The 16833-nt window shown below is 37.8% G+C and overlaps 1 protein-coding gene across 1 annotated transcript in view; it reads left to right on the top strand.

Annotated features, from left to right (window-relative positions):
- FSIP2 (fibrous sheath interacting protein 2) overlaps positions 1-15816 on the top strand; it is a 95626-nt gene extending 79810 nt beyond the window's left edge. The window contains 3 exon segments of the mRNA XM_066252747.1: positions 13244-13442; positions 15333-15384; positions 15680-15816. Coding sequence (XP_066108844.1) covers positions 13244-13442; positions 15333-15384; positions 15680-15816 — 388 coding nt within the window.
- The last annotated feature ends 1017 nt before the right edge of the window (positions 15817-16833 follow it).

A 16833-nucleotide genomic window follows, 5' to 3' on the forward strand; every position in this document is an offset into this window, starting at 1 on the left:
GTTATAAAGTCTGCAGATTATTCTTGATTTTGAGAGGTTATCTTCTTGCCTTTTCTTTTCTCTCCCTCTTCCTGGTTGGTGATTCTGTACCCCGGGTTCTGCCCCTTTGGCACGCTCAGGTAGAGGTTTGCAGTTGATAAGTCTCTATGGCAATGTCATGTATTGTGCTTTAGTCTCGTTGGCAGTCGAAGCTCAATAGCATTTATAGGCTCCGACAGTGAGAGAGTCCGTGTTCCTGGAGCCTTTCTCCTAGTCTTTCCTTCCTCAATTAGTAGCCTGATAATCCAGCTATGGGGTTGCTGCTGCCTCTGCCTGGATAGTAAGAGGCTCAAAGAGCTGGCAACTCCCCACTCTATTTCCACTCAGCACTGGGCTCTGTGTAAGGCTCAGTCAGTCAGAGCTGCTAGCATAATCAGGCGGGCTTTCCGCCCACTCAAAGACCTCTGGCTCTGCCATTCTGTCCGGTAACACAAGCGGGCGCCCACTTCCGGGGCGCTTGGAGGAAACTCTCACTCACTGTCTGCGACCAGGAAATCCAGCCAGCAGTCTCACGCTCTGAGTGAAACCCCCAACCGCAGGGAAAAGTTGTAGCGTTGGAATTGAGTCTTGCTCCGTCCCCGTGCGCGGCTTTTGCAAGGCGCTGGGGCGGCCCGAGATTTCACTTTGGCCCACACAAAGGCCCCTGACTCTGCCCCTCTGTGTGATAACACGGGCGCGCACTGCCGAGGCACTCGGAGGAATCGCTCACTCCTTATCTGCGCGCGCAAACCAGGATATGAGGCCGACCACGTTTCCCTCTGAGTGAAACACCCTCCAGCATGGAAAATCTCCACCGTTGGAATTAGTTCTCACTCCCTCCCGTGCATGGCTTTCGCAGGGCGCTGGGGCTGCCCAGAGACTCTGCCCTCGGCCCACAGAAAGGCCTCTGACCCTGCCTCTCCATGGGGCAACACGGGCACCCACTCTCGGGGCCTAGGAAGAAATTCTCGCCCACTAACTGCGCACCGACCAGGAGACCGGGTAAAATGGCTGCTCCGCTTGTCTTTCTTTGTTTGGTTTTGGCGTGAGTGTTAGCTTGTATTGTCCGTGTTGCCACAGGATCAGATTTTCCTCGGCTTGGATCTCCGTGCCACAGCCTGGTTCAGCCGTTTGTGTCGCGGCCTGGATCTATTCACCCCCTTTGCCCGCCTCAGTTTCTATATTCACAGTTACCAGAGAAAGCCGCCCTGTTTAGGTTAGTGAGGAAGGTGGAGCATTTCTTACTCCCTATTTCCTTCGGGGTTTGGTTATATATTTAGCCAATTTTTCACTCAATCATACCTTTGGGTGTATTGCAAAGCATCTGGAGGCTCCAAGTATAGGTTTTTCTGTTTCTGGTTGAAGATCTTGTTGAATTTTGGGGGAGATTTATCGGTATCACTTCCTACCCCGCCATTACTCTGACGTCATCCTATATTCTTTTCATAAAGCATGAAAGTATTGTCTTTTTTTTTTACATGGACACTAACAGTAAGTACTTTGAAACATTTATTCCTGGATAGTTACTGCCTTTTATTCCTGCAGATCATTTAAACATACATAATTAGTATTGCAAACACCTCTTACTGTTTATATTAACAATAAGCACAAGGGCATAAAAAATGTCAAATAAAAGTCAATTTAGAGCAAGATGGCAGACCAGAAAACTGCAGGCCCTTGTTTGCTCAGGAAAACAAAAAATAAACAACTGCCTGACCAGGTGGTGGCACAGAGGATAGAGTGTTAGACTGGGATGTGGAGGACCCAGGTTTGAAACCCTGAGGTCGTCAGTTTAAGTGCAGGCTCATCAGCTTGAGTGCGGGGTCGCTGGCTTGAGTGTGGGATCATAGATATAACCCCATGGTTGCTGGCTTGAGCCCAAAGGTCACTGACTTGAAGCCCAAGGTCACTGGCTTGAACAAGGGGTCACTCGCTCTGCTGAAGCCCCTCCCTCACCATCAAGACACATATGAGAAGGCAATCAATGAACAACTAAGGAGACTAAGGAGCCACAACAAAAAATCGATGCTTCTCATCTCTCACCCTTCCTGTCTGTCTGTCCCTATCTGTCCCTCTCTCAGTCTCTCTCTCTGTCATAAAAAAATAAAAATAAATAAATAAAAAATAAACAACATACTATAAGAGCTCTATAAACCAGTCAAATGTCAGTAGTAAGCAAGTGACTGCCCAAACAAGGAAAAACCACATTCAAAATGGTAGGAAATTCTGCAGGGTTTAACTTCCTCATTCTCAACCTCCTCCATAACATAATATGCCACAGTTAGGTAGAAATAGCTCAATTCCCAGTTCCTTTCCTTGGGGTGAAAAGAATGGATTTTACTTATTTACAATATTCTGGCCGATTCATAGAATTTCTAAAGGAATTTATTTGTCTCACCTGAATAGAAGTTCAGATTGACATTACTGGCATAGATTGGCTCTAAGCCTGTAAACCACAGAAGACATTTGGTGGGTGCCACAGTGCGTGAAAATCATAGAGGACTGCAGATGCATATGCATCTGAGAAAAAGAGGTTTACTTTATCCAGAGAAATAGATGGAACATCTAAGGCCCTGAGAAGAAATATAATAAAGACAGGAAATAAAAAATTTAAAAGTAGATCAGAGAAAAAAAAACCAAGCAAACAAAGTGGAAAAAACCACACACACACACACACACACACACACACACACACACACAAAATAGGCCCAGAAGGATATATGCCTAGAAAAGACCTAAAACCTTAAAACTCTACTTCAGGTTGTTCTCAAGGTTCATAGTGCTACTAATTAGTGAAGAGCTTCCACACTAATCTCCAAAAACTGGGAGAAGTAGCTATTTCTTCAAATGCCCAATTTCAATATAAGATCACAAAGTACAAAAGAAACTTGGAAATAGGACCCATTTAAAGAAATCAAATAAGTCTTACATGTGGTGGTGCAGTAGATAAAGTGTCAACGTGGAGCACTGAAGTCACCAGTTCAAATCCCTGGGCTTTCCTGTTCAAGACACATATGGAAATTGATGCTTTATGCTCCTCTCCCTCTTCTCTCTCTCTCAATCTGTCCTCTCTAAAATGAGTAAATAAAGTCTATACATAAATAAAAATTAAAAAAAAAAACAAATAAATCTCTAGAAAAAGTCCATATGAAGCACACCAATTGGACATAGATGAAAAAGACTTTAAACAGCTGTATTTAATATGTCCAACCACTATAGGAAAACACAAAGAACTAAAGGAAATCATAGGAAAAGCAGAACAAAATGAAAATGAAATCAAAGAGATATAAATTATTTAAAAGAACAAGACAAAAAAATCTAGAGCTGAAAATGTATAATAACTGAATTGAAAAATTCACAGAGAAGACTTAAGAAAAGGTTCAAAAAATGCTCATTCAAGCAGCAGAAAGAATCAGTGAACTTAACAAAAGTTATTTGAAATTATTGCATCAGAGAAGCAAAAAGGAAAAAAAAAAAGAACTGGTAAAAAGTGAACAGAGCCTGAGGTACTGATAGCTCACCCTCAGCAGATCAATATATGCATCATCTTTGGAGTGTCGAAAAAAGAGAGGAAGGAGTAGGGAAACCATTTGAAAAAATAATGGCTGAAACCACCCAATATTTGGAGGAAAAAAAGGCACAAATATACAAATAAAATGAGCTCAATGAATTCTAAGTAGTGTAAACATGCAGAAACCACACAGAGACATATTACAATCGAACTATTAAGAGCCAGAAACAAAAAGAGAATCTTAAAGCATCAAGAGAAATTATATGTCATGTATAAGAGATTTCCATAAAACTATCAGTGAAATTTTCAGAAGAAAACATCCAGGTTGAAAGGCAGTAGATGATATATTGAAAAGACTGAAAGAAAGAAAACTATCAAATGAGAACTCTATAACTAGCAAAAATACCATCAAAAATGAAAGAGAAATCAAGACATTCTAGTCACACACAAAAAAAAGGCTGAAGAAGTTCATTTCTACTAGACATGGCCTACAAAAAAATGCCAGAAGCTCTCCATGTTAAAACTAAAGGATGTTAGCCCTGGCTGGTTGGCTCAGTGGTAGAGCGTCGGCCTGGCGTGCAGGAATCCCAGGTTTCATTCCTGGCCAGGGCACACAGGAGAAGCGCCCATCTGCTTCTCTACCCTTCCCCCTCTCCTTCCTCTCTGTCTCTCTCTTCCCCTCCCACAGCCAAGGCTCCATTGGAGCAAAGTTGGCCCAGGCGCTGAGGATGGCGCTGTGGCCTCCACCTCAGGCGCTAGAATGGCTCTGGTTGCAACAGAGCAATGCCCCAGATGGGCAGAGAATTGCCCCCTGGTGGGCATACTGGGTGGATCCCGGTCAGCCGCATGCGGGAGTCTGTCTGACTGCCTCCCCGTTTCCAACTTCAGAAAAATACAAAAAGAAAACAAAACTAAAACTAAAGGATGTTAAACAGTAACTCAAATCAAATGAAAATATAAAGTCTGTAGTAAAGGTAAATACATGAACAATATTAAAAAAAACCCAAACAGTATTATCAGCATTTTAGTTCACAACTTTGTTTCCTATTTTCAACAGGATACAGAAGACAAATATATAAATATAATTATAAATGTATGGGAATTGGTGCAAAATAAATAGTTATTTGGGACATCAAAAACACAAAGAAGATGGAGGTTAATTTATAAAAGAGTAGAGTTTTTGTATTGAAGTTAAACTGGTATCAATTAAGATACATTGTAATAACTTTAGGATATTATATGTAACCATGTGATAACAATGAAAATATGTATAGAATATGCATAAAAAGAAATGAAAAGGGAATCAAAATATGACTCTGCAAAACATTAACTAACATAAAGGAAGACAGTAGTAGAAGTAGTGAGAGATAAAAAAAAAAGGCTAGAAGACATACAAAAGAATAAAAAAATGTCAAAAGTAATTGTTTTCCTATCAGTAATTATTTTAAGTATAAATGAATTAAACTCTCTAATTAAAAGAGATTGACAGAAAGCTTTTAAAAACAAGACCCAATTACATATTGTCTGTTAAGAGACTTACTTTACCTATAAGGACACACACAGATTAAAAGTGAAAGAATGGGAAAATATAGCCTATGAAAACATACACCAAAGGAGAACAGGAGTAGCTGTACAAATATCAAACAAAGTACACTTTAAGTGAAAACTATTACAAGAGATGAAGATCATTATGTAATGATAAAAGAGTCAATTCTCCAAAAAGATGTGACAATTATTATTATTATTTTAGCAAGAGAGAGAAGAACAGACAGGGACAGACAGACAAGAAGAGAGAGAAGAGAAGCATTAACTCATAATTGTGGCACCTTAGTTGTTCATTGATTGCTTTCTCATATGTGCCTTGACGGGGGAGCTCCAGCTGAGCCAGTGATCCCTTGCTCTAGACAGAGACACTGGGCTTCAAGCCAGCAACCACTCAAGCACTCAAGCTGGATGAGCCTGAACTCAAGCCAATAACTTCAGGGTTTTAAACCTAGGTCCTCAGTGTCCCAGGTCAATGCTCTATCCACTGAGCCATCACCTGCTCAGGTCAAAAAGATGTTAACAGTTTTAAATAGACTACTTTCAAATCACTGGGAAACGATTCTTTTTTTCATTTTCTGTTGCATGAGGTTTTAGAACTTTTTCTATATATTTCTGCATCACTGATTCCATATATGAAATCCGTTTTTTGATGCACGCTCTGGTTTTTATGCAATTTTAATTTCTTTTTGTTACAGTTAATGGCATGCATTGGTTTTTAAATTGGAGTTATAGGGCAATGACTCTTGGATTGAACATAAACACAAGGCAATTAATGTTTTACAAACATCACTTTTACATAATTGTAGTTGTGTTTTTTTTGTGTGTTTTTTTTTTTTTGTATTTTTCTGAAGCTGGAAATGGGGAGAGACAGTCAGACAGACTCCCGCATGAGCCCGACCAGGATCCACCCGGCACGCCCACCAGGGGCAGACGCTCTGTGCTCTGCCCACCAGGGGGTGATGCTCTGCCCCTCCGGGGCATCGCTCTGCCACAACCAGAGCCACTCCCGCGCCTGGGGCAGAGGCCAAGGAGCCATCACCAGCGCTTGGGCCATCTTTCCTCCAATGGTGCCTTGGCTGCGGGAGGGGAAGAGAGAGACAGAAAGGAAGGAGGGGGGGTGTGGAGAAGCAAATGGGTGCTTCTCCTATGTGCCCTGGCCGGGAATCGAACCCAGGTCCACCGCACGCCAGGCCGACGCTCTACCGCTGAGCCAACCGGCCAGGGCAATTGTAGTTGTTTTTAAATGTAAAAAATTATTATCTGATAAAAACACCCTCTAATTTTGCTTTAAGATTGAATCATGGCTTCTTTAAGTAGGCGTAAATGTAAGCATAGTCCTGACACCTTCTGTTCTATATGTGGCTGTTACAAACTTCAATGTCAAAGGCACAATCTTTCATCATTTGTGACACATGCATATATTGCCTATTTTCAAGTTCCCATTGGTGATCAAGACAAGAATTGGGCTCCTCGTATTGTGTCATAATTGTGAGGAAATGCTTTGTGACTAGACAAAAAGAAAACACAATGGAATGTCATTTGATATTCCCATGGTTTGGCGTGAACCTAAGGACCACAGCAGTGACTATTATTTATGTCTGATCCATACAAAGGTCATTGGCAAGAGAAAATGGCATATGATTGCATATCCTAATATTCCTTCAGCAATATGACCTATCCCACACTCTGAGACACTCCCGGTTCCAGTTTTCAATGGTTTCATTTATTCTAAGGATGAAGAAAGTGAACATGGTGATCAAGTGTATTTTGGTAAGATGCATGAGGAAATGGTTGTAGAATCTGAAGGGTTTGCTTCTGATGCCAAGCAGTCAGTAACCCCTCAGCAGTTTAACCAACCCAAATTGAATGACTTAGGAAGAGATTTGGGCCTATCAAAGAAAGCAGCTGAGTTATTAGCCTCCAGGCTTCAAGAAAATAATGTACTTAAGCAGTCAGCTAAAGTATCTCATTTCAGGAAGCATGAACAAATTTTTGTGGACATTTTTTCCGAAGACACACTTTGTTTAATGTCATGATAGTCTTCTCAGCCAGCTAGGTGTTACCACATACAGTACAACAAAATGGCGGCTATTTCTTGACAGCTCTAAATGATGGCAGACTACTGCTGGAGCATCAAATGAGATTGTCCTCAACAAATACACAAAGGCAAGAGCTACAAACGCAAATTTTTGCCTAATAGAATTTAAATGTTTTGCACAAATTTTATAATTAAAATAAGTGTTTTAATATGTTCTGTTTTGAAATTGTAGACAAATTCTGATGCAATCATATCTTTTAGTGTAGTAGTGTATTTACTGCATTATATAGATTATATTTTCACAAAGATGATGCCCAAAAAAGACATTCTACTTTATTATATTAAACTAAATGTTGAAAATTTTACAATAAGATGAAAACATAAAATCTTGAATTGCAAAAGAACTGTAGCTTACAGAGAAAAACTAATGTCAGATTTGAAATTACCACACTCGATTTAGGTAAGAACAAGTGTTTTTGTGGATAAAAGAAAAATTTTGTTCCCCAGTGAGGTGAATGGAATAACCAGACAGAAATTCTACAGAAATTAACACTATAGGAAACAAATTGGATAACCTCAATGAAATGGATAAATTTCTGGAAACACATAACTTACCAAGATTGCATTATTAAGAAATAAAAAATCTGGCCCTGGCCGGTTGGCTCAGCGGTAGAGCGTCGGCCTAGCGTGCGGAGGACCCGGGTTCGATTCCCAGCCAGGGCACACAGGAGAAGCGCCCATTTGCTTCTCCACCCCTCCGCCGCGCTTTCCTCTCTGTCTCTCTCTTCCCCTTCCGCAGCCAAGACTCCATTGGAGCAAAGATGGCCTGGGCGCTGGGGATGGCTCTGTGACCTCTGCCTCAGGCGCTAGAGTGGCTCTGGTCACGACATGGCGACGCCCCAGAGGGGCAGAGCATCGCCCCATGGTGGGCAGAGCGTCGCCCCATGGTGGGCATGCCGGGTGAATCCCGGTCGGGCGCATGCGGGAGTCTGTCTGACTGTCTCTCCCTGTTTCCAGCTTCAGAAAAATGAAAAAAAAAAAAAAAAAAAAAGAAATAAAAAATCTGAACAGACCTAGATCTGGTAAAGAGGTTAAGTCAGTAATCACAAACCTACTGACAAAAGAAAAGCTCAGGACCAGATGGCTTCATTGGTAAATTCCAGAAAACATTTAAAGGACAATTAATACCAACCCTCCTCAAAAATCTTTCAAAAAATTGAAGAAGAGGGAATATCTTTAAACCATGAGAACAACACTTCTTTGATACCAAAGCTTGATAAAGACATTACCAGAAAAGAAAACTATAAACAAATATCCCTGATATATACTGATACAAAAATTCTAGCAAACAGAATTCAAGAGCGCATTATATAAATTATACATGATGACTATGTGTGATTTATCCCAAGAATACAAGGGAAGTTCAACTTATAAAACTCAATCAATGTAATACAACATTTTAAGGGGATGAGGGAAACATACACATTCTCATCTAAATTAATGCATATAAACCACTTGACAAAACTTAACAACTATTCAAGATAATATTGAACACACCAGGAATAGAAGAAAATTACCTCAAATAATAAAGGCCATATATAGAAAACCTACAACTAGGTTTCTGTTCAGTGGAATAGAATAGTCTAAAAAGAAATCCTTCATATGCAGCCAAATAATTTTTTAGAAGCATGCTAAGATGATTAAATGGGGAAAGAACAGTCTTGTTAACAGATGGTGTTGGAAAACTAGATAACCAAACACAACAGGATTTGGCAATAATTTCTTGGATGTGACACTAGAAATACAAGCAACAAAAAAAAATTTTAAAAAAATGGACTTCATCAGATTAATTTGTGTGCATGTGTGTGTGTATGAGAGAGAGAGAGAAAGAGAGAGGTAGAGAGATAGATAGTGGGACAGACAGGGACAGACAGGTAGGGAGACAGATGAGAACCATCATTTCTTTGTTGCGGCACCTTAGTTGCTCATTGATTGCTTTCTCATATGTGCCTTGATGGGGGACGGGGGAAGGTGCTACAGCTGAGCCAGTGACCCCTTGCTCAAGCCAATGACCTTGGGATTTAAACTAGCAGCAATGGGGTCATATATATGATCACAAATTCAAGCTGGTGAGCCCACAGTCAAGCTGGATGAGCCCATGCTCAAGCTTGAGGTTTCAAAGCTGGATCTTCAGCATCCCAGGCAAATGCTCTGTCCATTACAAGCAAAAAATATTTCATGTTTCAAAGGACAAAGTAAAAAGTCAACTTATAGAATGAGAGAAAATATTTGCAAATCATATATCTGATATAGCCAGAATATATAAAGAACTCTTAGAACTTATTACCACTATTACCACTACCACCACCACCATCAACAAGAAAAACATGATTAAAAATTGGAAAAAGGAATTGAATAGTTATTTCTCCAGGGAAGATATACAAATGGAAAATAAGCATATGAAAAGATGTTCAACATTACTAATCATCAGGGCAATGCAAATCAAAACCACAATGAAATGCTATTCACATCAATTAGAATACCTATATATATCAATATATTGAATATATACTTTTTAATCAGAAAATAACTAGTGTCATCAAAAATGTGAAGACATTAAAACTCTTGTATATTGCTTTTAGGAATTTAAAATGTAGTTTTAGTCATTGTGGAAAATGGCATGACAGTCTCTCAAAAATAAATGTAAAGTTACCTATGATCCAACAATTCCATTTCTGGATATACACCAAAAATAATTAAAAACCGGAAGTCAAAACAGATATTTCTACTCGGGAGCATTATACATGATACATATTATAAATAAATAAAATGTGGTATACACAGTCATATAATGTTATTCAGCCTTACAAAGGAAGGAAATTCTGTGACATGCTACAATGTATATGAACCATGAAGACATTATGTTTAGTGAACTGTCACACACAAAAGGACAAAAATTACATGATTCTACACATACTTAGAGTAGTCAAATCAGAAGCAAAAAGTTGAATAGTGGTTCCAGGGGATTGAAAGAGAGGAAAATGAGGTGTTAGTAATTAATGGAGACAGAGTTTCATTTGGGAAAAACAAAAAAGTTCTGGCAATGGATGATGATGATGGTTGCACAACAATGTGAATGTACTCAAGTACAGAACTGTATATTTAACATAGATTAAAATGTTAAATTTTGTGTTGTTTATTTAACTAAAATTGTTAAAGTGGGGGGAAAATTAAATTAGAAATCATATTTATCAGTTTGGAAACTCAGTGATATAGTATTCCAAGTTTACTTCCATATAAAGAATAACTGACAGATTTTCTTTTACTTAATTGATAATTTATTCATTAAATACACAGAAAATGAAATGCTCTTTTTCTTTAGTTTTAGTGAGACCAAAGGTTGTACCCCAGATACACAAGCTAAAGAAGGTAAGATTTATTCTGTTTTACTTAAATGGAGAAGTATTTAAAGGAGGACTTTGTGTACTGCTTTGATAAATATTTTAATTACCAAATCTAAAGTTGATACTGTGTTGTTGTTTTTTATTATGAGTTTTAATTATATTTGGAAATTTGATCCAGTCATACATCATTCAGGTGTAAAAATGAGCCAACTGGTTTGCCTTATCTTAGTTATTAAGAGTTTATTAATGGTTTTGATAAAAAGTATGGTATAATATTATGATTTTACACTTACCATGCTCCTGTAAGAAGCAGCCACAAAATAAGGCTGTATAAAACTGTAGTTTCTGTCCAGGCCAAAATCCAAATCCATACTACAATTTTTTGAGCAGTTATTTTTCCTTGGTGTTTAGCTCTCCATAAATGTACCAAAAAAGAGAGGGGTGGGGTGGGAGGCTTCGGAGCTAAATATATTTGTTGACGTTAAAAACTGGCTAGTATGGATCTCATTTTTTCTTTTACTATCTTGGTACCAACATCTCAGAACATTTGTGAGGACTTTTTGGTCCTCTACTTGTTGAATCCTCAAAGGATCAAGGTGGTTCTAACAATGATAGCATGTACAAGAGAGAGAAAGTGCTGTATTTGCTGTTCAGTGGCCTTGAAACTTAAATCATAAGTTTACCCAGGATTTTTATATGACCCATGCAAAGGGTTACTAAAGAAGTATATTCTCTCATGGAAAGTAGAAATGAATATTATTTTTGTTAAGATGGTTCATAGTATAGCATTGTATGCATGCCAGAATTCTCTGAACATACCATAAGCAGAAGGTATCACAATAATCACTGATATGATAACCTGTGTTATGGATTCATAGGCTGTTATAGTGAAACAGAAACTACTTAATTTAATGTCCTTCATTGTTTATGTAAGGAAAATCAAGTTCAGGGTGAGGAAATGACTTGTCCAGAGTTACTGTGAGTCAGAGGGAATCAGTTTAGACTCATAAATCCAGTTTGATTTGTTTTTTCTTACTTTGTTCCAATGATCAAACTTAATTCTTATATCCTTTAGTAGTACTGCAGCTGTCCAATTCAATCATTTATTTATTCATTTGTTTAGATTTACTGAGCACGTCCTTTGTGTTACATCCCATTTGTGACTGATAGCATCTTTGCTCCTCATAGAATTTACATTGTAATTTGGGGCAGGGCATCAAAGAATAAGAACATAAACAAAGTAACTTCATATAAATACTTCCAATCTCATTTAGGACAAAAACCTACATCATCTGGACATTACTCAAACCCCCCAGTAGCTCTGATCACCTCCACTGTTTCTATTTCTGGCTCACTCTGCTCCCACCATGGCACTACCTACACTACTTCTTTGCTTGTTTTCCATACTGGCCCTTATTATCTAACTGTCCATTTTTTTTCACTATCTACTTCTAGAATATAAGCTCCATGAAGATTATAGCTATATTTCCAAGAACTTATAACAGGCATATAAGTAGGAGGAACCATTTAGTAAAATAGGAGAGACTGTAGGAGTAACTAAAGGGAGGGGCACAAAAATTCTGTTTTGATTATGTTGAGATTGAGGTATCCATTAGATATTCAAGTTGAGGTATCACATAAGCAATAGGTTAAGTCTGGAGTTCAATGGAGAGGTCAGGGTTGAACACATACATTCTTAGTTTTATATAAAATATACCATAACATTTTAAATAATTTCAACCTCAATGTCTGAGATCCTCAACTATCAAGAACTTTCTGCAAATCTTCATCAAAGAACTAAGACAGTGTCTATAACTTTTAAGGAAAGGACAACAGATGTAAACCTCCAATGTAGCGAAGATGTTGAAATTTTCAGAAAAAAGTTTTAAAACTGATTATAAAAATTTCCATGAAGTAATGGCAGATATGCTAGAGTCAAATGGAAAGTAGATGTTCCCAGAAGAACTTAATATTTTTACTCATCGAACACATGTGGTAGAATCTGCTCCCTGCTTTTGGATTAGAGATTCTAACTCTAATTCTCACACATTATAGTTATTTAGACATTTATTTTTAATTAGCAATATCTGCCCACCCTTAGGGGTTTCTATTCATCTGATAGTTTGTGAAACAGGGACTCATGTTTTTGTTTTTTTTGTTTTTTTTTTAAATTTCTATAAATTACTCTGTTATGCAGACAATAAGGAGAATCAGTGCTGTAAGCAGTCTCTGCTCCATTCTCTTCCTCGGGTCTTCGTTTTGAATATAAGCTGCCTCAATATTTTATATAATCTATATACAACATATTTTATGTTGCATGTTTTTAGTTAGTCTTCATTGATTTTTCACTTTCTTTTCTAATTGCTAGCATTATGAAATATCTATAATGAAACCCAGCTATCTTTCCCAGACTATTCTATGCTTTCTAAGAAAATTGCTGCTTCTGCATTCAAAGAGGTGATAAAAGCCTACAAAGTGGAGCAAGTACTAAGTCATGTTCCCTGCCCAAACAGGTCCACAGAGCTACTTTATTGTTCCAGGCCTCACAAGAGCCAAGATTTCCATTAAAGAAAGTGGAGTTATTTAGTGAACATCCATTCACTTCTCCCCTTGTCATTATTTCTATTACCAGAGAGTTTATGATTATTCAAATTTTGCCAAAAGAGGAAGAAGCCAGACCAAACTGGCATTTTTTGTGACTTAAGATATCTGTGTCTTTAATCATAGTTTGGTGGTAGCTAAGGTCCATAGAATCAATCCGAAGCAAAAATTGGCCAAAAATTATGAGCCTAAATCTCAGCAAACTTTTAGGCATATCTCGTGTAGTGGCCAACGAAAGACTAAGCACTTTGCTGTGTCTTGGCAGTTTATTACCACCTCTGAAGGAAACAAGAATATTCTATGTAATGTATACCCCTCAAAGGAAGTCATTCTGGAAATAAAATATACTATCTTATTAACATTCCTCCTGGAATGAGTGGCTTATCTCTTGCAGCATTTATTTATACCTTTAATAATTATGGAGCTGAAATAATATTTACTATTTATACATACAGCAACTTACTGTTTATTATACAGTGCTCTTACTTTAACTCAAACCAAAGCGGTCATAGAAACATTTATTAGGTACCTGCTATCCCCATTTTATTAAAGACAAAAGTAAGGGTGGGTTATTCAAGGCCACTCCACAGATCGTAAGCTGTAGAGCTGGGATTCAAGCATAGACTGCTTAACTTTAAAGCCTAAGCTCATTCAACATCACCAGAGTTGACACACTCAATTTTCACAGGAGCCAGATAGGTAATATAAACACGAGGAGTAGGTTGAGCTAGGGGCTGATGACCCCCTCGAGATGGACAGCCCCTTCTAAACGCGGCAGCTGCTGCTCAGCTCCAGCCACTGGCATGCTGCCTTGCTGCCAGGCCTTCCAGTTCAGGTATTAGCACTTTTCAAAAGAAATTGGAGATGAAATTTTATGGAAAAATTCCTGACTTTTAAGCTTTATCAAATAATTCAAAGTTTCTGTTAAATGCTTTGTGGACCAAAAACAAAACAAAAACCAAAAAACTGTCCCTATTCCCTACACCATTCAATACCCCTCTGCCAATCTCAGAGCCCTAATTTACAAAAGAGGAAATGGAGGTAAATAGCTGCCTGAGGTTCTGCAGTCAAAAAAGTTCAGCTTTTAAGGCTCAAAAATAGGTCTTCCAGCTTTGATCTTACATTCTTCCTTCCTTCCACGCCGTAGTTCCCTATAATTGCCATTGCATTCCAGAATGAGGCCCACATTGGATAATGACCAAAGACAGCCTAAAGTTCTGTGCAAAGAACTATTAACTGATAAACATATTCTCTCTGGAGATGAGTTCTATATATGCTATGAACCTAGGATAACAGCCTCTTACGAGTTTTGAACAAGATGCAGGAATCTAAAACTGAATATAGAACCACCCAGGATACATCTTAACAATGAGGATTCCAGGACCCTCTCCAGACTAGTAAATTAGCAACTCTAGGTACTAGTTAGTGCTCAGGAGTCTGCATTTTGAACAAGACCACCACGTTTCAAGAACAGATACTCATTTTACCTCTTCAATGAGGATTTCAGAAGTCTTGAGCCAGTGCCTCAATTATGTTAGTATAATTTATATCTTGCTTTTTTAGAATGCACATCTTTCTCTTTCATCCATGCTTTTGTATTAGCTGCTGCAGATTGTGGCCTTTTCTTCTTTAATTCTTATGTGAGTTAATCCCGCCTTCCAATAATCCTGCCCCCCCCCAAAAAAAAACCCCTCTAAACCAATTTTTTGGTCTTATTTATTGTTAAATTTGCTGTCAGCTATTTTAACTTAATCATAGAAGCTATATCTTGCTAGAGAAGACAAAGTTTGGTAAATATAAGAGGTAAAGCCATGAACTTGGGTATGTACTGAAATTAAGAAAATACGGACTTTTATTGTCTATGTGTTTTCATGTCTTATCACATCCTATCATAAATTTTCAGAAAAGTACATAAATGCTCACTTCTGTCTTTATCTATAAAATAATTTTGTTAAGTTAAAATATATTTTTGAAGAGCCCATGTACTAAATAAATGAAATTCAAATGCATACTGTTATCTATAGACTTATCTAATGACAAAAAAACCCCACAAAGTTAGTCAGCTAAAAATTACTCCAAATAGGTGAGAAATTATAGCAGTTTCATGCACTTCTTTCACTTGACCACTCTGAAATAGATACCCTCAGTGTATAGAATTGAAAGCTAGTTTCTCATGTGAGTTCCTATGTGAAGCTTTTTCATAGTTTTCTTCTAGAAAAAGAAGGGCATCCTATGCACATACCTAATTAAAGAAGTATCACAGTGCAGTAGGTATAATGATGCTGCAAGAGTCAGAAAGCTGGACCCTACCTTAGCATGGCCACTTTCTACTCATGTGACCTTAGGCAAGGTATTTGACCTCACCAATCTTTAGTATTCTAAAATGGAGATATCATTCTTCATGTTTCCTTCACAGAAAAATAAGCTTTGCAAATGATTTTTAAACCCATAAAGTATTTTATAAATGTCATTTTCTAAATTCTAAATAATTGGTGCTATAGTGTAACTGTAGTATTAAAATTTCTAATACATATTCATATTACTTTTTGGCTTTATCCACAGAAACTCTCCTGGCCAGTACTTACAAACAAGGATCTAAAATGCTGGCAAAGATATCTTCAGCTGTGTCAAAGGTGTTTTCTCGAAGTAGCTCTGACACTCACAAATCTTTGTCACAACCTCACCAGAAAGAACACTGAAACTTTTATACCTAATAGAACAATACTTACTTCCCTTAAAAAAATAAAACAATTTTTAAAGCATACCACAGTGTCCTATAAGATGATTTACATAATATTGAGCAAAAATAAGTAAATAAATAAGAGTGAAATAAAGTAAAATAGAGGCCTGGGTAAGAGAAGGGTTTGGTACATGTTTCTGATAAGCATTTCAGTATGAGAAGATGCTGAGTGCTAGTATTACCTGTAGGCTTCAGGAACAAAGAGACACAAGTGTACCTAGTATATCAGTCATCCGTTATCCCTCAAGTTATAACCAGAAAATGAACATGAATTCTTCTGTTAAATTTTTGGAGGCATTTTTACCAAAATAGTAAATTAAGATGAAACTCAAGCTGGATTCTATGACACAGCTATGAAAATTATTGGTTAAATTGCATTTGGGTGTTCAAAAGGTGTATTTATATAAGATATAAGAAATAAGCTGTTCCACCTGTAAATAAAATTTCATCAGGCAAAAAGATCAAAATCTGGATAAAAAAACAGACAAAAGTAAATAATTACTGTGGCCTGACCAGGCAGTGGTGCAGTGGATAGAGCATTGGACTGGGATATGGAGGACCCAGGTTTAAAATCCCTGAGGTCATTAGCTTGAGCCCAAGGTCGCTGGTTTGAGCAGAGGTCACTTGGTCTGCTGTAGCCCCACAGTCAAGGCACATATGAGAAAGCAATCAATGAACAACTAAGGTGTTGCAACAAAGAATTTATGCTTCTCATCTCTCTCCCTTCCTGTCTGTCTGTCCGTATCTGTCCCTCTCTCTGTCTCTGTCACAAAAAAACAAACAAACAAACAAAAACAAAAAAAACCCAAGCAGCTGGTATGGCTAACATGAATACTTACTGGGAAATTAGATTGTCACTGTGTCAGCTATATTATACTGACAAGGGCATACTGAGATTCCTGTGGAAAACATTTAATAGCTTTCCTTTCGAATTCACTTCTAAGAAACTATCTCATTTTACTTGGTCACTGATATC

Source organism: Saccopteryx bilineata, chromosome 1 (genome assembly GCF_036850765.1).
Source record: "Saccopteryx bilineata isolate mSacBil1 chromosome 1, mSacBil1_pri_phased_curated, whole genome shotgun sequence".
Taxonomy (NCBI): domain Eukaryota; kingdom Metazoa; phylum Chordata; class Mammalia; order Chiroptera; family Emballonuridae; genus Saccopteryx; species Saccopteryx bilineata.